The sequence below is a fragment of the Phalacrocorax carbo genome, chromosome 3, assembly GCF_963921805.1.
Source record: "Phalacrocorax carbo chromosome 3, bPhaCar2.1, whole genome shotgun sequence".
NCBI classification, from domain to species: domain Eukaryota; kingdom Metazoa; phylum Chordata; class Aves; order Suliformes; family Phalacrocoracidae; genus Phalacrocorax; species Phalacrocorax carbo.
Genome location: NC_087515.1, coordinates 83,279,520 through 83,301,960, shown reverse-complemented (window position 1 = coordinate 83,301,960; position 22,441 = coordinate 83,279,520). Strand labels below are relative to the sequence as shown.

At 38.5% G+C, this 22,441-nt stretch overlaps 1 protein-coding gene across 1 annotated transcript in view; it reads right to left on the bottom strand.

Moving 5' to 3' along the window:
* Positions 1 to 262: 262 nt before the first annotated feature.
* The window catches only part of SIM1 (SIM bHLH transcription factor 1), a 50,953-nt gene continuing 28,774 nt past the window's right edge, over positions 263 to 22,441 (bottom strand). The window contains exons 9-11 of the mRNA XM_064447560.1: positions 15,198 to 15,363; positions 7,583 to 7,988; positions 263 to 4,443 (exon numbers count right to left, since the gene is read on the bottom strand). Coding sequence (XP_064303630.1) covers positions 3,713 to 4,443; positions 7,583 to 7,988; positions 15,198 to 15,363 — 1,303 coding nt within the window. The 3' untranslated portion in view covers positions 263 to 3,712. The remainder of the gene's footprint in view (positions 4,444 to 7,582; positions 7,989 to 15,197; positions 15,364 to 22,441) is intronic.

The window sequence follows — 22,441 nt, the reverse complement described above, 5'->3', positions numbered from 1 at the left end:
AGCTACAAAATATTAATTTGGTGTTAATAGCAAACACTATTATGTTAGAGAAATGGTGCAACACAGCAATTTATACTGTTTCTTTTCCAAAACACAACCTATATACCTTATTTAAAGTTATAACCTTAAGCTAATGTGATACATTTGAAATGTATTTGGACAAATGCCTTGCATTTTTCAATTTTGCAAAATAAACAAAAAATATTATATCCTTGAAGGATACTAAATGAAAATTTGAATTAAATAAATATGTAATGGAAAAAAAATGCTTTATACCATATTGAAAAGTACATGTAATATGAGCTGCAGTGATATTATATGCTATAATAAAGATTGCAAACTTGCTTTCATGTAGCGTGTAGCATGCGGAGTCTATGTTTACAACATTCAATGTTTTCTGTCGATTAAGAAGAAATTCCTGGCTATCTAAAGAAGCAAGATGGCAAATTAGCTGACAAAAGGCATCTATCTCTGGCAGACTGTATCAAAGTGCTAAGAAGTGCCAGCTGCTGGAATCTCATGAGGGGAGTGAGCATCAGCCTTTGCTTGTAGCACAACGTGGCTGCACGTACAGACCTCTTATTGGCATTTTCCATTCATTACAGTGCATTTTGCTGCATTTGTCATTGTGATGGACTGGAACTATTGAAAATAGGATAAATAACTACAGTTTGAGAAGTTTTATTTTGGGATCACAGTAAATAAGAATGGGGAATTTTTATTGCATAGCACACTGGCTTGTTTCCTAGGTGAAATCATATAGAGTACAAGCATCTTATATTGTGCCTGTTGGCTTTATCAGTCTTCTATTTTTCAAAAGTGCCTGTCAGAATGCAAATAAACAGTAACAGTGCCCAAACTGTGGTTTCCTGACTAGTTGTGGCCACTAGACCATAGCCAGGGAACTGCAGCTGGTCTGCAGAACTCTATTGCCTTCTAATTAAAAGCTTGATAACAAGAGTGCTCGGTGATCCCAAGAAACTTGGGTGCTGACAAAATCCCATTCATCCAAATGGTTTAGGAAACTCTTCTGTAATACAAAATAATATTGACACTTAGACTTATTTTTACATGTGCTAGTAGGGATTATATGATACCATGTACCTCTACTCTAATTCGCTTTGCAAATTGTATTTTAATACTGTACAGTGAGACTCCAAATACAAGTTTATTCATATTATTCATAGGAATAAGCGAAATAAATATGTATCCAGAACTAGATTTATCAAAAATACTTTCTCATTCCTATGCTTTAGGAATATATACAATTGTTGGGCTGAAAGAAGTCCATTTTGGTCCATTCCTTCTTCTGAGTAAACAGTTGTCGATGTTTTTCTCCCCCTTAATTATTTGCCTTGGTTTTATCTTAAAACAAACAAACAAACAAAAATCTCTAGCTGCTTCTCTTTATGACCTTTGTTATTCATTTGGCAGTTAGTCAAATAAACTTCTTGCCAAATCATTTTGTTCTCATTTTGCCTTGGCTAACATTCAATGCCCTGTCTCTCATTTCTGCCGCTAGTTCAAATAGTTTTAGACCATTATTTATCTCTCCTCTGTGCAGAGCTTGGTGCACACCAGTGACATTCCCCCTTACTCTTTCCCTTTACAAAGATGACAGACCTAGTTTATTTAAAGTTTTTATTAGATCTTTCAGTCTCTTTATCTTTTGCTGAGCTCTGCTCCACCTTTTCTATTATGAGCTTTAGATAATAAAGACCAGACTGTGTTGCTCTTCCTTGTGTTCAACGTACATTTCACCAGGAGTGATCACACTGCAGTCAACAAAGGTTGCTTATGGAGTAAGGTACTACTCAATTCAAGATTCACAATCTGCCTTGGAGTGTTCAGGACTATACACAATATTCCAAGTTCAGAGAGGTAATTTCCTCTGCTTTCAAGTACATCTCTACTTACGTGGCTTATAATGTTATTATTTAGCTTTTGCTTCTGATTAGTTTTATTTGAAAATAGGTATTTTTAACCCACCCGTAGCATGCTGGTTTATATTTAGTTCCATTGATGACTCAGTCCCATATGTCGAGCTTCTTAATGTTACAAATGAAGCTAGACTTAGTGCTAATCTCGTTTTAGTAACCACCTCAAGTCCCCTTACCTCCACATTGGTATAATAGGGAGCGGTGGTCCTGCTCCCGTTGCAGTCGAACTTGAGAATTCTTATAAATGCCATACAAAGAAGGACAGGTCTAGCGACTGTGCCTACAAATGCCCTATTTTACTTTTTTTAGCATGTGTTTTTTATTTACTCTTTTCCAATCAATTAGTGTCTCTTTGTTCATGAGATTATTAAAAATTGCAAAATACTTCTCTGCCTCTTTTGATGTCTTCTATAACTCTATGACAGGCCCTGATAAGATCAGCATTCTTAATGCAATTGAATTTCTTGGAACCCTGATTTTCCTCAGTATATTTTTATGTACACATGACTGATTTTGATATCCCTAATATGTTCTGATATTCATTAAATTTTCTGCTGCAAGCAAGAAAAGAATGCATGTGTCTTTTTCAAAGTCATACCTATTGCTTTACTGTATGTCAGACAGAGTAGTTACAACTTTCTATGCTTTCTTAATTTACTCCAAAGCTTTATCAGAAGTAGGACAAACCACCATACATTTTTTGTCTGTTCTCACCTCATATTTTTACACTTATGAGATTGCCTTTGTATTTTACAGCAAAATTTCTACAATTCTGTTGAGTTCCTTCTGTGTTTCAAATTAATTCTTAATTGTTTGGCCACTTAGAACTGCTTTTTCCTTATTTTATAATTATTACTGAATGGCATACATAGCCATAGGGTTAAATGTGTTTATCCTGGACGGCTCCTAATTCCAGCCTATTCTTCCTGTTTCTCCTGATAATTTTCTTCCATTTCACTCCTCTACCCACCTTGTGCAACCTTTCAAAAATATGAGGACAATCTCCCGTCTCTACATCAAGACAACCAAGCCCTATGTACTTCTCAAAACTACACTGAGAAAGGCCCTCTTTCTTTTAAATACAGTAGAAGTAAATATTTCATCGTACTAATCATTAGGATAGTGCTCATTTGACTCCTTTCAAATCAAGCGTATGTAAATAACTATGCATGTGAGTACACAAGGAAATAACAATTTGAGGAGTTCTCTTTTCTTTCTCCCCTTTTTGATTTTGTATTGGTTAGCCATGGATGCTTTATACCATGGAGCAGCATAACACACTTGGCCATTAGGGAATAAAGAGATCACCAGAAGTACACATTTTGATGTGTATTTTGAAGGAACACGCTCCAACTTTCTGCGTAAAAAGAGTGCATAGCCGTTTTGTTGGCTGGGACCTGTGGGCACATGCAATTCAGAAGGTCTGCCCTTGGCAGCGTTTCCAAACAACCACCTCTTACACAATGTGCATAAATTGCTCTGCTAGCCTGCCCCAAGCACTCCCTGCCTAGACCTCTTCCATCCTTCTTACCTTGCATGGCACCAACTTTGAGTTTAGCTCCGTTCACTCTAACCCTGTGTGCCAGTGCATTTCTATTTTTTAAAAGTAATGTGTGTTAACTAACTTACCCTCCCAAACCTTAGGTTATTCTTTCTAGTGCACTGTGGTATATCAAATGCTGGTAACGACACGGGCATGAAAACATATAATATCTTCCAATTAGATCTCAAAGGCTATTTTTTAAAGCACAAAAGTTTTCAGATAAAAAGCGTCAGCTTCCATTGGTTATTATAACAGATGTTCCCTTGTGTCCTTGTGCTGGATCTTGCTGCATCCTTAAGTGAGAAGTCACATCAAAGTGTGATCCATTACAGCCTAGTGAATAGTTTCTAATGGTTTCAGTGTCATATAGATGCTCCAGGGCATATCCAGTTAATGTGTAAGCATGCTTATCAAAGTACTGCCTGTGGGAGCTGTAATAACTTGGAGAGGCTGCTGGGTGGTCCCCTGGGGTTTGATGAGGGGACATGTCTGAATGCAGATAGTCTTTAGCTAGTACCAAACTAGATTTTGATATTCGGTCAGAATTGGGGCTGCTTATCCTAGACAGTGTTGTGGGGCTGTTGTCATAGTCATTTTCATGTGGGCTCATAATCTTTCCATCTTGTTGCTGGATGTGTTCACAGGGAGGAGTGTTGGCAACCGTCGGGACGCGACAGACATCCCCTGCCAACTGCTGCTGAGGGTAGTTTGCAAAACAGATAGCGTGCTTCTTCCCTGTGCCATTAATGGAAACCAGTGGATCAGGGGTTGTTTTCCGCAGCTGTAGTCTGTTTTCTTCCTCTTTAATCATTTGCTGGGTGGCTCTTATTAGAGTTTCAATTTTGCTGGGCTCATGCGGACTGCTCTGATATTGCTCAGTACGGTATCGGTCACCTGATTCACTGGCAGAGCCAGGATCAGGTGAGCTAACGACACTGTCCTCATCCCAGTGTCCTCTCCCTAGGAAAGAGAGAAAGGGGACAAGCATTGAGGTTGAAGGAGACAAGCAGTCTTGAAGAGCAAGTACTCTGAACCTTATTTTACAGACAGAAAATCAAGACAGAGGCAACTGACTCGTAACAAAGTCACCAAAAATTACCATGGTAGACCACTCGCTTTTCAGTGACAGCCTCTAGTTTCCAGTGTCTGCACATGGAACAAGTTACACAGCTGAAAATATACAAAGAGGAGATCTAAGCAACTCAACACAGACATCCAGTGCCATCTGAGACACTCTAGAGTAACCAAGCACAGGCCCAGCAGGTATGGCACCAACTCTACAGGAACTCTGTGCCTTCTGGAGCAGCTAGAGGCCAGTCAGGGTACCCTAGGGCATACCAAAGCACCCTCAACGCTGATGTTCAGGTCCCTGGTGAATTGGGACTGTGCTGAAAACAAAAATCTCAAGGAATTATAAATTTACATCATTCCAGCGTGTCTTCTTAGGCCTTTCCAGGAGCTAAAACATAGAGGCAGCATTGTGGAATAGTTTATGGCCCCATAGTGACTTTACACAGGTTACACAACAATAAATAAACACAAGTAATGAAGCAGTTCTTCTTTAGAAGCATAAGAACCCATAGCTGTTAGACTGGATTACTGTAAAAATATGATGTCATATCCCAATGAATAAATATTTGCTGTATAAAACTTGTAGAATGGGAAAATATAACTATATTCTTACCTCTCTTTAAAAAATAAGGCCCATAGACATATCAGAGAAGGTGTTCAGCTTGCATGTAGCTGAAAGGACAGAATCAGACCTGTCAATCCTCACTAGGGAAAAAGTGATTGACCCCCAAACCTGAACAGTCAACTAAGGCCTCACTATAATAAAGGGCTTGATAACAGATTTGCTGGGATACATGCCTGCAGGAGGGCATGGGTTGAACTCGCACAAATTAACAATTCCTTTGCCTCAGCACATACACAGTCCTCTTTGGGGATGAGGCCCATTGGATTGGTTGACAGGACTCCTCAAAGAAAACCTGTTTTCAAACTAGCACAAGTAGTTCCTCCTGCTCTGTGTTGGGTCAAAGCATACAGATCTGTTTCGGTGGCAGACCACTACTGCTGTGTTGCAGAGTTCATGACAAAAATCAGTAATGGGCTTTTATAATAAACATATCCCACCATTTGTAGGTGAAAGTACTGCACTGTGGAGAATCTCATTAATTTGTCCTTCACATCCTCTTGAGCTCTGGACCCAAAATGCAAGGGCCTGGAGGTGGAAGGGAGCTCCAACCACCAGAGCACATGGTACATCAGCCACACCATGACACTCTAGGCAGCTGGTTGGCTGTGGCTCTAAACCACGTGCTCGGTTTGTCTCACTGCACAGACCATATCTGCAGTGTCCCAGACTTCCTGAGTGTGACTCATACATAATACCCAGAGCCTGCCATACTGGTCAGCTAATTGTTATTATTGTAAGGTGACTCCAAGCCAGAACTACCAGAAGATACATTAAAAGAACAAAAAAAGGAAGAAAATATTTTCTGCCCAAAGAAACTGCTCTGAGAGCAATGTTCACATAGCATTGTCAAAAAGATTTTCATTTGTGAAAGGCCAAGGTTCAAAACTGCCTAAATCTAAATGAAAATGGCACAGGAATTTGAGATGTTCCTCTCCTCAACTAAGACCAACATGTCAGGTTTTACCCCCAAAGCTACGTGCAGATTTGAAGGCCTACTGAAACACGTAAGATTTGATACAATAAAGAAAATAACCGCAGCACCTGGAATTACACAAAACCAAGGAACAAACTAAAACCAAATTATATTATCCATTTGTATCGATTATCCTTGATAAAAGTATGGAATAAATATTTAACACTTTTGTATTTGTACTTCTATATCATATTCCTACATTACTATCTTTATATGCTCAGCAAGAATTATCACGCAAAAAATTTGCCAGCAAAATCATCATACTTGGCTCAGTTCTCTTTCTTGGAGAAGAAAAAGCTAGAGAAGCACAAGTATGACAGAAGTACAGAACAGACACAAGGAAGGAGGTATGTTCTCACAGGAGAAGTGGAGAACAGTCCTCATCAGCAAAATTTTGGTCTCCTTTTCTTTCCTTATTTTTCTTTTGATTGTGTTTCCTAGAACTTGCTATTTAATCATTTCTCTAATCTCAACCTAATTTTCCTCATATTGGAGTAAAATAGTACAGTTCTTTTTGATTTCCAAAGCCTCATTCTGCCAGCCAGTGGAATGGTACTAATGTAAATAGCTTTTATGAGTTCTTTAGATACAACCTATGTTTTGACAGATTATTTTAGTAGAAAACCTTTCTTTTTTTATGCTGTGTCTCTTGTCGCAACTTTCAACTCTGACTTCTGGGTCAGCTGCAGTCTTTCAACTCTCAGACTACCCTTTAAACCTAAGGACCTTTGGATCTTTCCAAAGCCAAGATCAACCTTCCACTGTGATTTTTTTATTACCTTCAGCCTCTGAAGATATGCTAATGCACTGAGTCTGCAACCTGCCAGACACCAAGAACGGCTTCAGGCTTGGTGCTGAAAGGATGAAGAGACTTAAATTGGCTAAAAATTATAGCTGAGGATAAATGTCTGAAAGCAAAACCAAATGTTAATTTGAATTGCCAATTTTAAATAAAAATAAACAGCACATTTTACAGAATCTAGTAATAACCAGTGCAGAGAAAAAAGTCATTTGGAGAAAAATTTCTCCAAAAACTTTAAAGATTTTTTTAATATCTAGCTTGGATTTAGCTCTATTTTTTTGCTAAATATATTCCATCCAAAGTAGTTTAATCTTAAGTCAAATAAATAGCACATTTCTATCAAGTGTATAATTTTGTTTATATTTTTAAGCTCACCCTTAAAATCTCACCAGTCAGATATTTCCACGGTAATTTCACAGACTAAAAAATATACAACAAAATTATATTTTGCTGCATATAAGCCAGACTGTCAAACTCAACTTGAATTTTAAGTATTCGTCATCTCCATAGATGCGATCTCTGAGACAGGGGTATACATCAAGAGTCTCTCACATAAACAGCTGCATGTTTATGTCATGTTGCTTTATCTGAGATGGTGCCACTTCTGCAAATCCTTGTTATCTCTTACCATGAATCCTGTGCACTGACGTTATGTGGGGCATACTGTTTTCATACGCTTCTCTGCTCTCAGGGGACGACTTAGTCAGGGGCAATGCTGAACGAGAACCCCACCAGCTCTCCCTCCCCGGCTGTGGCGTGCCAAGGAAATACCGTCCAGCTTCACATCTGCCTCCTTCACAGGCCTGAGTATGGAAATGTCTGTCGTCAGCCAGCCTGGAGTGGTCGAGTGCAAAACCGTAGCAGAGAGCACTGCGGTCTGAGTACTGTCTGTAGGCACAGGAGACTTCATGGTGCTGGGAGCTGGGTCTGTCTGCAGGCTCCAGTAGCTGGGGAGAAGCTGTATCTGTCAAGGGGCTCCCGCCCCACTGGCTCTCGTGGTCAGACTCGGATCTCTCAGTGTGAAATCCAGAATACTGCAAAACAGGAAAAGCAACTGGGAAATTACTATGCATGGGTGAAATCTGCAAGTAACTGCACTAAAAAGACAGAGTATGTATGTGACAGGGTGTTTTTTGTGAGCGTGCCCACACGTCTGCACCTTCTGATCGGACTCCTCGTCCTTTCCTGTACAACACTCTGTAATGAGCTCACAGATGACAGGACAGACCTCATGCAAGTCTAAAACAGCCCATGTCGACCCTTAATAGCCATCTCCTTTATGATGTGTAATATTAGGCTCAGCAATATCAATGTTGCAATTCAATATTTTTTTAATATGTCCAGGTTTTTCTTATTGCTTTGAAGGCTAGCACTTATGCTCAGCAATGGTGTCCCAGTGCTCTTCAGCAAAACGTTTTCAGAAGGGACTGAAATAACACAGCTCCTGGAGCATTTTCGCATGTCAAATTGAAACTGAATGTGTTTGCAAGTCCTTTTTTCTAAGCGTTCCCTCTCTTTTCCTCATATGTTTTTCTGTTGGATTTTTTCTTACCTGGAGTGGTATCTTGGAACTTCTTTCCCCCTGTTAGTAGGGAAAAGAAAGCCTTCTGTAGATTCTTGGACTACCAAGTCTACTACACAGTAAAGCTCCAGAGAGTTGGTAGATTGGTAGGAAGCTAAAAATCACAGCTCTGCTGCAATGTGGCAACAAGGCAAATCCAGAACCTATTTGTCAGGAGAGGCAACCTCTAGCCAAAGCAGGCAGTGTGGGGATTTGACACCCTTACTTAAGCATGGCCCTCCCCACACAGAAGTAGCTAGCAGGCAGTTGGAAAAGCAGATAGAACAGGAGCACGGGCATTTGTTTAGAGAAAAGTAGGGGTCAAGTGTCACAGATTTCTAGATACTCATAATGAATGTTTCAAACTCTTAGATACCTTTTGGGAAAGAAAAAAAAAAAACCTCCTAGGATTTAGCTATCCCATTTTAAAATCTTTTTATTTATTGGAACTGTTGAACTTCATGGAACATGTCTAAATCAATTTCACCCATGATTACGGACTGGGATGAGACCAAAGCTGTACATGCTCACCTCTTCGGTACTGCGCGCTCGTGCCACAAATCAATGTATTACAGCCTGAAACCTTGGAATTCTCCCATTCCGTCACTCACCTCCCAGATGCCCACACTGCCTTTTCTTTTAATAGCCGTTAGGCACCTCTCCTGAAAACATAAGCTTACCTTCCTTTTCGTTAGATTGAGTTGCTATGAAACTCCTCATTATCAGCCAGGATCAAGGTTTTATGCACTTACCAATCGAAAGGACTGACCAGATGTTTGACTTACAGAAACTTAAACCATCTGTGCAACATCAGTAGTGGTTTTGGCAATTAATTGGGTGTTTTTTCAGTATTCTAGTTTATATTAGTGGATACTGTTTGTTAACATGGTAGGTTATTTAAAGGAAAGAGAGAAAGGGTCATGGCTTTGAGGAGCTCAATTATATTTTGTTATTTGTTGTCAGAAGAATACCCGTAGGCAAAAAGCCTACCAGTAGATACGGAGGAGGTCAGCAAGTTAGTACCACATATTCTTTGCAAAGTTTTAGAGATGAAAGGATAAATCTGATTTTGCATGGAAGTAAGATAGCTAGAAAGCCACAAAAGAGTTCTTTTAAACACCAGTAACTCAGCATATGCTAACTAGGAACTTTATTCAGCCTTCACAGTGTTATATGACCAACTGGAATGTCTAAATCTTCTATTATTCTTTCAGATCCAATGCCTTCAAACTTCTCAGTCACAAAGATACCTTCATGAGTATCAGCTGAAGTACTGTAAGCTTTTTGACAAAAATATTTACAGAAAATTAAGTTTCCAATGAAAAAACAGAAATTATTAACAATATTTTGACTATTAAATGTTAGTTAAAATGGAAACTCACAGAATGAAAACTACTGTTGTACCTGTTCTTAATTTTAGAATTATTTTTAGCACTCTTTTTGAATTTTACTTTTATAAACTAGATTTTTATTTTTAAAAGTTAAGCTGAAATATAAGATAATATGAGCATAAATGTAAGTATACAAAAGTTAAAAGTTAATTTATTTTCTTATTAAAAACAAAACTTATAGTATGCATTTCTTTCATGAGGAGGACATGGAAAAATAATTTTTAATAATATTATAATGAAATTTCTTTTTTTGGACAATTTATGATTATAATAAATGCCAGAAATTCTTTCAAACTGAAAATTATTAATTTCATTTATCTCTAATAGATATTCTTCTATTTGTTCTCTGTTTCTTAGGACACCTCAGTATCCAGCATATCTTCTCTTGAGGGGATTTCTCCCCTCACTGCCCTCCACTGAAAACTTGCTCAATTTTTTTTTATGTTGTACCTAACCACAAAAGATCCAATTGCACAGGCCTTCATGCAGTTTTCTTAAAGAAAGGGAAGCCATTTCAAAGGGTACATGTTCAATATATCAGAAATGCACCACGTAATGTCATATAACCATGTAGTCAAGACCAACAATTCTTCATGCATATTCTTTGTACTTGATGTAAATGATGATTGTTTGAGATCTGACTCGTAGCAGCTGCTAGGCCACGGACAGAATTAAATTAACACAGTGAATTGCTTGTGGTCCACATTGTCTACCAAGGTTTAACCATTTATTCTTAAGGTACCACATAGGCCGAAAATATGTCTAATTCGCTTTAAAGATAATCATGTTTCTATTTGGCACCATCAAGCTGCCTGTACCGCTGCAGTCGTACTACTGCCTCTTCTGGGAATCTGATGTTGACAGGTGGAGACTCCAAATACGGGCATGTGTGGCATGTTGACGGGGGGAGAAATGAAAGGATGATCAAAGATACTGTTTTATTGAACTGGGAGTGGAAACACTATCTCTCAAGTCAGAATTAGGCTCCCATATGTCAAGTGATGAAAGACCATAGAAAATGCAATCATTTAATGAAAATTATGGCCAATTAAAATTAGTTAAAATATTTTTTTTTAGTCCCAGTCCTGCCTCACCATAATTTTTTTTTTCCTTTCTGCTACTTTTTGCCTTCTGACTCCTATCAGGCAGAAGTTTTTATTTTGGGTTTTTTTAAAAAAGTTTAACAAGTGACAGAAGTTGAACATGATAAAGAACTTCAGACAGGAAACATCTGAAACCGCTTCAGGTGATTTCTGAATTGTCTTCTGGCATAAACAACAACAATAAATAAATTAAATGGTCCTCCAGCTGGTTCCTGGAAACTGAATTGCCACCTCCGGATACTACAAATGTCTTCCAGAGTGCTAATCCAGTGTGCCACCACAGTGAGAGCACACCAGCAGGATTAGCACTGACATAGAAAGGGGTTATAGGCCATCGGTGATGCTATTTTCACTCCAAGAAAAACTTCAGGCAGGCTGAAAGGGCAAGGAAATAGATATGGAATTTATATTTTCCTAAGAAAAGCCTACTTTACAAGAGCTCCTGGAAATGTTCTAGTCTATTAGACAATTTAATATTTCTCAGGTGATTTTCTTTTCCCTTTTCCTACAGGTGCCTCACTGGCCTGAGCACTCATCCTGTCATATGCAGCAACATCAGCCTGCTCCATACACCATGCCAGATGTTCGAACAATAGATGTTACAGATACCTAATTTTCTGGCAGCTTACTCAGGTTTTTATCCTTATAAACATTAAATATATAGCGAAAGCCTCTCAGAGTCCTCTTTTCCGTGAAAAACTTTCACTACATCAGCATTAGCAGCTTTCCTCTTGATTTGTGTCTAACCATGAGAAAAAACATCACAGATGCAGGCTGCATTGTACTAAGAACATATGTATGCTTTTAAATCACTTTTATCTTACTTTTTACTAATGTAATCCTGAAATGTAAAATATGTTCTTTTTGCATTCACTGTTATAGGCAGAACAGATGGTGAAAGGCTTAGATTAAAGTAATACAGCATGTCCATTAAAATAACCCACACTGCTGGTGACTCTTCACCAGATCAGGAGTTACATTTACTATAAAAAGAGGGTTTTGCTTTGCTTTGGAATAAACTGGAAGTTGACAAATCTTCAGGCTACGGGAAGAAATGAAAACAAACAAACAGACAAACAAAAAAAGCTGACTAGAGTTCAGCCTGATTCTGTTACTTTTACCCCATTGTGTGATATGCCCAAATAGAGGTGGATTGAAGAATTAACCCAGATTATCTGTTTAAAGAGCTATAAAGTCAATTTACAGCCAAAATTAAGCATATTAATATACACCTACTAGAGAAGGCTCTTACTTCCAAAAATTCATGCACACTGTAACACAAACCTCAAAGCCTCCATCCAACAGCTCTTGGGTACATCCTTACTTGTACGTGTGTGTTCATTTTATATATACATAAACTTTATCCAAGAGTTAAGATGAGATATGAAGCAACAAATTTTTATCCAGGTCTGACCTCCATTAGAGGCAGACAACAGACAATTTTAAATATTTTCTTTAAACAATCATCATTAATGGGAGATTAAACACCGAAACAGTTGTCCAGATGATCACGATTAAAACATTTTTTCCAATCTTGTTGCTATTTCCTGTGTACAGAATAAATGAGGTCCAGGGCTAGCTTTTGGGAACACAAAATAAATGAGGTCCAGGGCTAGATTTTGGGATTCCCTCACAACTATTATTATTATGGGGGAAGACTTCAGGCATCTTTTAACCAACTCAAAATTTCCTTTTTCTACAAACCACTACCTCATTTCTCCTGTTTTTTCACCTCCTCTTTCAGCTCTCTGCCTCTCTGGTAGGACAGGACTAGAAAAGTACTGTTCAGAGAAGTGCCTGGGCAAATCCTACAGCTGTGTCTTGAATTTTGGGTTGCTAGCCTCTCTGCTTGCCCTTCCCCTGACTGGGGCTGTTTCACAGAAACCACTAGCCCACACTACTAACATCAGTCAGTGTTAATCAGACACTGACCAATGCCTCCAATTTAAGTACCATATTATACTATGCCTGCTTGTGCATAAGATTTGAGAAAAAAAAGACATTAATGCTGTCTTAGGTAACCAAAACATCCACCTTTTGCCCTAGTAGCGAACATTCAGCTGAAATTTATTAACATGGTTTTCATACAATTCACGTCTTAGGGGCACACGGCTGGCAAGGGAGAGGATTCTCAGTCATCACCCAATAAAGCGTACGATTCCCTTTTCTCTTCAAGAGTGAAGCAAAGTAAATGTTAAAGGGAAAAGAAAAAAGAAGGAAGTATTACATTTAAAATCTCCTAGGTGCCCCTAACTTTAAGAAATACTTTGCCCACTGCTGTTATTTTACTAATAAACTTCCTGCTTCCTTCCTCCATCAAAACCCAGGCTACTGCGTAAGCCAAAACCCATGACCTCACTTTTCACCCGTGGCTTTTGAGTCACACTCTAAGTCTCCGCAACTGACTGGCAAATTACGTGGGCTGGAGACTGAGGGACACAGGCCATACCACCTGCTGCATGTTCTTCACAACAGCTTTTCTTAGTCTTTCAACAGTTTATTCAGTGGTGGAGAAGGATGAGAGGGATGCAAAGCCAAGCTGCCAGTGTTGCTTGTGGTGATGTGTGACAATGAACGGTATGACCATTTTTCAAGATATTGGCAACTAGCACGGCCGCTTCTTTTTGAATGATGAAATCTGTGACTTTACTACCAGGCAGCTGGTAATGAGGATGCAAAATGAAACTTGAGACTAAATGTCCTGAGCTTTCAGACAACAGTGCCTGATAAACCAACAGTCTCAATGCTGGATTGCTCGTTCAGGATTTTTTCTGGTGGGAGAGGGAATAAAAAGGTCCTGATGAAAGTCACACTTTCAGAAAGCAGATTGATGTGGGAGGATAAAAGGTCTTCAGCTGGGATTGTCCTGCTAGCAAATGAGCACTTCTGAAAGAACCGTGTAAGGGGAGATGAAGGGCAATTTGAGTAAATCAAAGATAGTAATCTTAAAAATCTAATTTAGAATTAATCGTAGGTATCCTTCCCAATTCTTTAAAGCAGTTTTATTACAATTGTTCGGTGTAGCGCATTGAAGAGAAAGACTCCTCTTTAACAACCCACAGAAATGTTAATGAAAAAATGACTAAACAACAAGAGCCATAACAACCTCTGGCAAAATTAGATTCTTAAAAATAAGAATCTGAGCTCATACCTAGATGCTTATTTAAATACTCCCTGTGCCAAAAGCAGATGTCACTTAACTGAAATTCTCACCCTTGGTACTTTTGAGGGGAAAGAGAAATAAAACGGGGAAGTGATGCAGACTCTTGGGCTCACGTTGTATATTCTTAGAGGTCAGTTTAGAAAACATTGTGCCTGCAGAGAAACTAGTCAACAAGGTCATTATCAGTTAAATATTGACCTGGACTCTTTAAAAATGCATAGCTCTTCAATGTAACATCATGAATGCATACATTTATATCCACTGTGTGGTGGCATAAGGGCAGCAAGACTTGGATCGTTATTCAGTAAACATAATGGTTATTTCGACAAACAGATTTATGTGGCATTGTCCGCAGAAATCAGTTCTGTAAATGCATTATGTAAGCCCCAGTTCAGAGACCCAATCAAGTCTGGTCCGTTCTCCAAGCAGGGACATGTTCCTTACACATTAGGCCTGAAAATGAAATCTGGAAAATTAAAGCCTACTGATGCCAGTGGCCACCTCCTAGTGATTTCTCCCTTTCAAAGCTTTGTACATAGAAAAGCTTTCTTGTTCCAGTTCAGCAAGTAAGCTTATTGCCTTCCCTCCTCAAAACTCACTACTCCTGACTAAAATGTCAGTATTAAACTGCTGTCAACATCTGGCAGCTTTCTAGTTGTGCTGGAATTATTGAAGAGTAAGTAAGAAAAAGCAAGCTTTCTCAAATGGCAAACCTCACAATCCTCTAAACCAAGTATTTCAAAACCAACATTTTCACTTGTCCTTCTGTCCGCTCCTCATTAACTCTGAGCCCTGCGCTGTTATTGTTGTTGACGATGATTTATTATGCATGCTGAAGCATAAATGTTTCCAGCTTTTTAGAAACTGTTTAAAGAAACATATTCCTGTCTCAAGATCTTATAAGCTGTCATCCTTTATTCCCTTTGAGTCACACGTTCTTTGACCCATTCTAATTGCTCAGGTAAAATAGCAGTCAAAATCAAGATATTAAAAAAGATTTAATTTCGTTTTTCAAAGACAGCTACCTGTGGGTATGGTGATGTCCTTGATTTTGACTTTGTGCTCGAGAGGCGAGATTTGCTTCCCTTTCTATTATCCGTTATGGTCGGAGTTGAATTTGCGTATGAGAATGCCGGCTTGGTAGCAGTGACCTGATCCAGGGAGAGCTGTAGTCCTTTATATTCAGTATCCCTATATAAAAGGCAAAAGTGAAAAACAAACTCACTTTATATCTTAATGGGAAACATTCCTTCCATCTTAGTGGGGGGTAGAAAGGAAAGATATTTTTAAGGAAAAAGAAGAAAACCATCCAGGGCAAGCCAGTATATCCCAACATATTTAAGTAGCGTAGCTTACTAAACAATAGCACTATTTTTATGCTGAATATACGACTGTTTTTTGCATCCAACTGTTATCATCCTGATCTACTTTCTCCAGTAATAAAAAACAATGGGATGGAAATTTCTGAAATTTATAACACAGTTCTGCATTGGTCACATAGCTAGGCAGTAAATAGGATACATTTTCCTAAAAATCCTTTTAACTGTACAACTACAAACTTACCATGTGTGTATGTGTGTGTGTTCATGCATATGTGAGGGTGCACGTAATAGCCTACACGGATGACTACATAAACTGAACAAATTAATTTTTTACAGAAAACACTATATCTTTAAGATTATACTAGTCATTTTTTACAGGGTTTCAGGCAGTTGGTGCAGATTTTTGACTTTTTAAATTTTTCTTCTTCTATGAGTCTTGTGAGTGTTTATTCATCTGTTCAAAGTTTCTTATACTGAAAGAGTTTACCATTCAGAGAAAACAGATGAATAAAGACAAATTTTGTGATTTAAATGGTCTGTCCCCCATTCACAAAACAACAGAGGTTTTCTATGGGGAGCTAGATATAATAGTAGTTTGTGAAATTCAGTGTTAGTTTCTTCGAGCTTTCTAATGAATACATAAAAGTAAGAAAAACTGGCATTATTCACAATGTCTTACTAAGCATAATGAGGGCACATGCATTGGACTGCACCCCTCTGCACACATCTGCATGTCTGCTGATACCCGGGGGAGTAAGAAATGAGCTCTCCAGCTTTCATGTAGTCATACGGAACCTATTCTGACAATGATTTATTAAAAGAGAGTGAAGCAAGAGTTTCTTCCTGACCTACCTACCTGGAGAAAAAGAGGAAGGATTCATGGCTTTTCTCTTCCTTTGTGTTAATCAGCAGAGAAGTCAGAGAGCAAGGGAAGAATAATGTTTCTCTTATGCAGTCAAGGAGGCAACATATTCATTCACACATTACCCCATACTCCATCTAAACCTAAAGACGCATCCTTAATGAATTATATTAATAATAAATTGTTCACCCAGCTTTAGCAACAATATCTTGCTCTATAATCACACATATACTGATGTAAGCTGTGACACTAACATTTTTAGAAAGCAACTGCACCACAACCTGAAAATATCACAGCTTAGTACACTGAAATGCTTTCAGAAAAAAGTCAGGGACAGAAGGATAAACTTGATAAATCACTGAAATAAATGAAACAGGATGAATCTTTGAACACCCACAGATAAACCTGCAGAACAGACAAATTAATTCATGCCAGTTCTACACTCAAATTTTTTTGCACCTGATAAACAACAAACTTGTTGGTTGAAGAGGCTTAGGTTTTTTTGGCAATGCAGACAATGCGTATGTATCCAAGTATATATATAATACATGAAAACAAGTCACTGACATTAGAACTGTGCTCACTACACTGTTTCCAGTCCACAGCAGACAACAATAATTAATGTTTTGTAATGCAACATTACTTCTTAATGAGGTAATTTCTTCAAATTTTGGCTTTAATAGAGATAGGCCTCTGCTATAACATTTGCATTTCAGATATCCTGCCTGCAGTGAAAACATCTGAATATAAGGATTTGCTTTAGCCTGTTTGACAGGTAAGGCTAATCCATGTATTTTGAAACCATTAATCTTTCCCATGATTACCCTCAGAATTTCCATCCAGACACCTTGACTTGACATGCAAAGCATCTGCCTCCGTAATAGAGTCCTACTAAATTATCATTATGTTATACAAAACATCAGAAACAAAGGATGTAAATTAATCTTCATATTTAACTACTACAGTAGCATGAGAAGTTATCAATAGTCCTGATATACACATTCCCCCTGACTATTTGATTATAAGCAAGGGAGTGGTCCTGTGGTCTCAGTGTCAGACGCAGAAAGTATTGCCTCCAGAAATGAAAATTAATCAAAACTAAGTAGATCAGTTGTTCACAGCCTTAGGGTTATGAGGAGGTTCTGTTTCATTTCTGTACCTACCAGCCCTTTTGCCACCCTTTTTGCTGGAGAACCCATAGCTCTGCACTCCCGCCATTACCTCCCCATTCCTGGTGTGTGCCATCCTGTAACTGTCTGCTGCTTTCTCATGTCAGTGGAAGAGTTTTAAAACATTGGATGAAACACGACCCCAGTATTCAGACCACAGACTGTCACTCCAACGCTAACTGCTTGTTGTTACAATCTGTGTAAGGGCCAAGCATTCAAACCATGGAGACTACACTGTACAATGCTTCTAGGTCATGGGAATCTAAAGAAAGCCAGGCAAACCGGGCTGCCCAAAACCTTGCATGCTGTTATATGTTGCTTTTCTAAGTCCTTGGTATCATTATGGTGAGGAGTCACCCTCCCAGAACACCATACATTAGAATAAACACCACAAGCTGCTATTTGCAGCCAATTGCTTAGACAGCAACATCATTAAACTAAGAATAAGAAGAAAACTATGTGAAGCTCTTGCTGCCAAATGCAAGGTTTCCCCTTAGAAAAAGAACACATCTGCGGCCTCCTTGCAGATGAAACACCTGGACGTCTTTGCATCACCAAGGCATGATTCAGTACAGTCTCAACCCTATCCTAGCACAGCTACCCTTCAGAAGAGCCATGATAGACACCAGAACACCAATAGTAACAGGCCAGAAGTTAAAAAAAAAAAAAAAAAAAAAAAAGAAAGAAAAGGCAAAGAAAACATTGAGGAAGGGTCCTGTGGTCCTAATGTCAGATGCAGATGTTCCAGCAAGAAATTAAAATGTTTGACTATGTCCATATGCACTGTGAGGCAAAGGACAAGAGGAACCAGGGTTCCTACTGGTACACAAACTACAGAGGGAAATTCTGACAACTTCCTGGGGGAATTTACAAAACTTCTACCAACCATGGAACTGTAACCTCCAGACTCCTGTTCTCAGACACCTGAATCCTCTGTTACACAATCACTGCAACACAGTAGTACTGCATCTTGTGTTCTACATGTAATTTAAAAAAAGGTGGTGGATACAAGCCTCTTCCTCCAAGGTCCTCACCTTCAGGATCCCACAGGGATCCATACAATCTACATCTATCTACATGAGACTGCTGAGAGAGAGAGTGATACGGCATGTGTTCAATTGCTAACAGTATGTTGCTGACAATCGACTATTTATCTCATTTTCTGATGCAACTATCATCACTATAAAACATCAGAATAACTACAGGAAATTAGCTCTTAAATGAAGAACAGATGTATCAAACTGAATCCAGACAAGACCAAAGTGATGCTTCTTTGCAAAGGGAAACACATTGGAGACCTCCACCTTTTCATGATGGGAAACAGCCATTCTTTCCACAGTTGGATGGAAATTCTAGGTCCTCTTTGACTCCTCAGAAAACTTGGATGCATATGCTTTTGGTAGCATATGCTTCCAAAAATGTATTATTTATCCTCCATCTTGTCCCTCCCCCCCACATGAGGATCTGACCAGCGTGGTCAATGTATCAAGCACCTACAGACTGGATTACCACACTTCCCTGTAAGCGAAAAGAAATCAGAATACAAAGCATAAAATCCTCTTGCTACAATACGCTGCTTCCCGTTTTCTTCTCAGGTCTAACTGCCAGAAACATTTCCACTCTGTGTCATGTCTCTGGCTCTTCCAATGCCCATTGTAAAGCTTGAGCCTGATTTTGATGTATCTTATCGATGTACTAGAGCTAACATCATGAAAAACCAAGGATCGATGGCTGCACCAACAGCACTTCTCTGCAATAAAGCATCTGAAAGTTTAGTACAAGGCACTCTTTACTAAAGGGATCTAGCTATAGCAAGCTGCATAGATGGAGAAGGGCAAATGTTGAAGCAGAAAAGCATTTGAAAGAGGAAGCCAATCTGTTTGCACATGACTTGGATGCCAGCTGGGTCTGCAACACTTGTGTGAAGAGTTCTCACAATTCAGCTTTAGAAGACACTTTCTGCCTACTACCATTGCCAAAATGTACAATATGGTGGCAACAGTCTATCTAACGAAAGTTTGAGGAAGAGATAATGACTCATTAGCAGATAGACCCAAAAAAGGACATTAAGGGAGTATCAGAGCACCAGGAAACCTGAATTCTTACAAACAACAGAGCTTGCACAAATACAGCAACTGAGCGTGTGGAGAGAGCTCATCAAGAAACTGGAAAAAAAGGGGTTTTTTTATATGGCCTTTTTGAAGGAAAAAATGTGATGAAAGGGTGAGTAAGTATTGCTAGAAATAATGTTTGGAAGACCGGAATTAATGACAGAAGCCCAGTGAGAACAGTATGGTCCAAAACAAACAAACTGTACAGACAAGCCGGGCTTTTTTGTAGTTGTGTTTCTTCAAGCAATATGGTGAAGTCTGGGACTACTTTAACCAAAATCTAAAAACTAGAGTGAGATTAGACATTAACATTAGAGAGCCAAAGGCACAAATAGTTTTGAAGGTATTAAGGTTCCCTACTTAAAGACTGTTGGCTATGGAACAGAAGAGAAATTAAGCCCTGAAAAATGCTTTCAAACAGAAAGAGCAGCCCGGCAGGATGTGTCCAGAGGAAGAAGTAAAACAATGACATCCATTAGTGACGAATAAATATCTAAATCAACCAAAAGAACTTAGGAAGGACAACTAGACTCAAGAATAGAGATCTTAGATATCTACAGTCATAAGCAGCATAACCTTCAAAACAAGAAGAAAACCTTCAAAAAAGAAGAAAAAATGCTCAGCCCACAGAAAACTCTGTAAAAGCCGTAAGAAGGTGCATCTTTTTGTGTTAATGTCGCAACATGCCAGAAAGGAAAAATAAGCTATACATGCAGTGACTGAGAATACAGAGATAACCAACAAAGAGGCAGATATTTACAGTGTATTTAATTACATCAAAAGACACTAAATTTAGACACCTTAAAGAAGATTCACAGAAACTCAGTTTTCCTAGGTGGAGTTACAGTATTGGATTAGAAATGTGCTTCAGTTTATTCTCTCCAGCAGCAATCAAAATATCAGTATACAACTGGAAAGAGATCTGACTCTTATTGTTAGGTAACTTTCAACTGATAGTCTGAACAATAAGCAATGGTCATGTTGCCACTGGAAATCACAGCTAATAAAGAATAAAAAGGGATCGTGTGACCACCTAAACATGACAGGCACTGGATAACCTCCACCCATGTCATTCCTTACACATATTAAAGTAATCAATGAAGTACAAGCTGAAAGTAAAAGCATTATACATTTTGAATGCAGAAAGTTCCTACATCATGGATACAATCATTCACATGACTGAAGCAAAGTGAAAACATTGTTCATGCAAAAGAAAACGAGGTGTAGTTTTAATTGGTTGCACTATTATTTCTATTGAACACATAATATATGTTCATCCTTTCCTCTAGTTTTACATGAAAAATCTTTGAAAAGGGTCATATGCACTCTGCATTCCTTTTAGTTAAAAATCAGAAAAATTATATTTGTCAGATTTTCTGCCAGTCTAACAGAACACAGAGTAGAAACTGTGAGATGAAATTAAAGGTGCTAATGTTGTTAATGTTCAGACTATTTTGCTGAGTTTTTGTAATTCAGTTAAAATCATCCATGAAGGTGGTAAAAGTCTGGCACTTCCTCATGCATGCCTGGCCACAATACTGTAATATATCATTCTTCTACTTTTAAATAATGCCTGCAATTTTTAACATTTCCACAGTCCAGCTCATGCAATGCTAACAGAGCGCCATTCAGCAGATGAGTGAAAAGAGAACAGATTCTGGCTGTTTGTCATCTTCACGGCTTTCTAAATCAGCAGATGGTACAACAAAACAGACAATTTCCTCATCTGCTGTGTCCTCTTTTCATGTACAATGTGTCTCAGAAATGTTTACAAAAGCCTCAGTCTGCTCACGAGACTTGTCAGGAGGAGCGTATGCAATCCCTTTAGAATCTTCCAAAACCAGTCAAAATAAGGAGATTTCACTTAGCTCATACAGGAAGCCAAGTGGGGAAAAAAAGCTGTTGAACCTCATTGATTGTTATGAAACTACACTGCCATTCAGTTGTGCGACCTCAGAGATATTCCCTGCCTCAATTTTTTTTCTGTCAGTTATCAGGATGATGTTAGTAATGCTCCTTTCTGAAGTTTCTCGAGTGGAAAGTCCCATATAGGTCTGACCTACTGCTCACCAAAGTAATTGGAAAGACCCTCCAGAAATCTTTCAAGCGGTTGTTTATCATTAGTACACTTAATGGTTAAGTAATGCATCTACCTGGAGAAGTATGAGATCTGTATATTGGATCCCTTCGTTAGGTTCCAGGCACCCATTTATCTCCATAAATAGCACAAGCAACAGTAGCTTGTTGAGTCAAAGCTTACAGCTTCTCCAGCCATGAGATTCACATACGTGATAGCATGTTTCTATATTTGCTTTTAAAGACAGTGCAATCCAAACCAGGAAGTTTAATTAAATTATTTGATACATTCAGGAAAATTGAAGTACAAAGTTTCCTATACGGATCATTTAACACAAATATCTGAGGATATCCTCTAGTCAACTGCCATCAGAGAAATTTTATATATTCCCTGATTGGTTTCTCATCTCAGAATGCAGTCATTTAACTGTCAGTTGGAGTTACATAAAACATCCTGGCCTCTAGATAATCATGGTGTGGCAGAGTTTTCAGCAGTCTGAAGGTGCAGTTTATCATTCCCAACCACACGTCTAGCCATTTCTGGCTCCAAAAGGAGTCCTTTGTACTCTACTTGCCTTTATTTACTAGGTTTGCTGGATGAAAATATACACTGGGGATTCATTACCGTTTGTGAATAAAATGCCTAAGATATCCTACTCTAATTATATATAAATATAATTACCATTTTTAGTTACAGATAGCACTAAAAAAATCTTTAAATAAATAAAA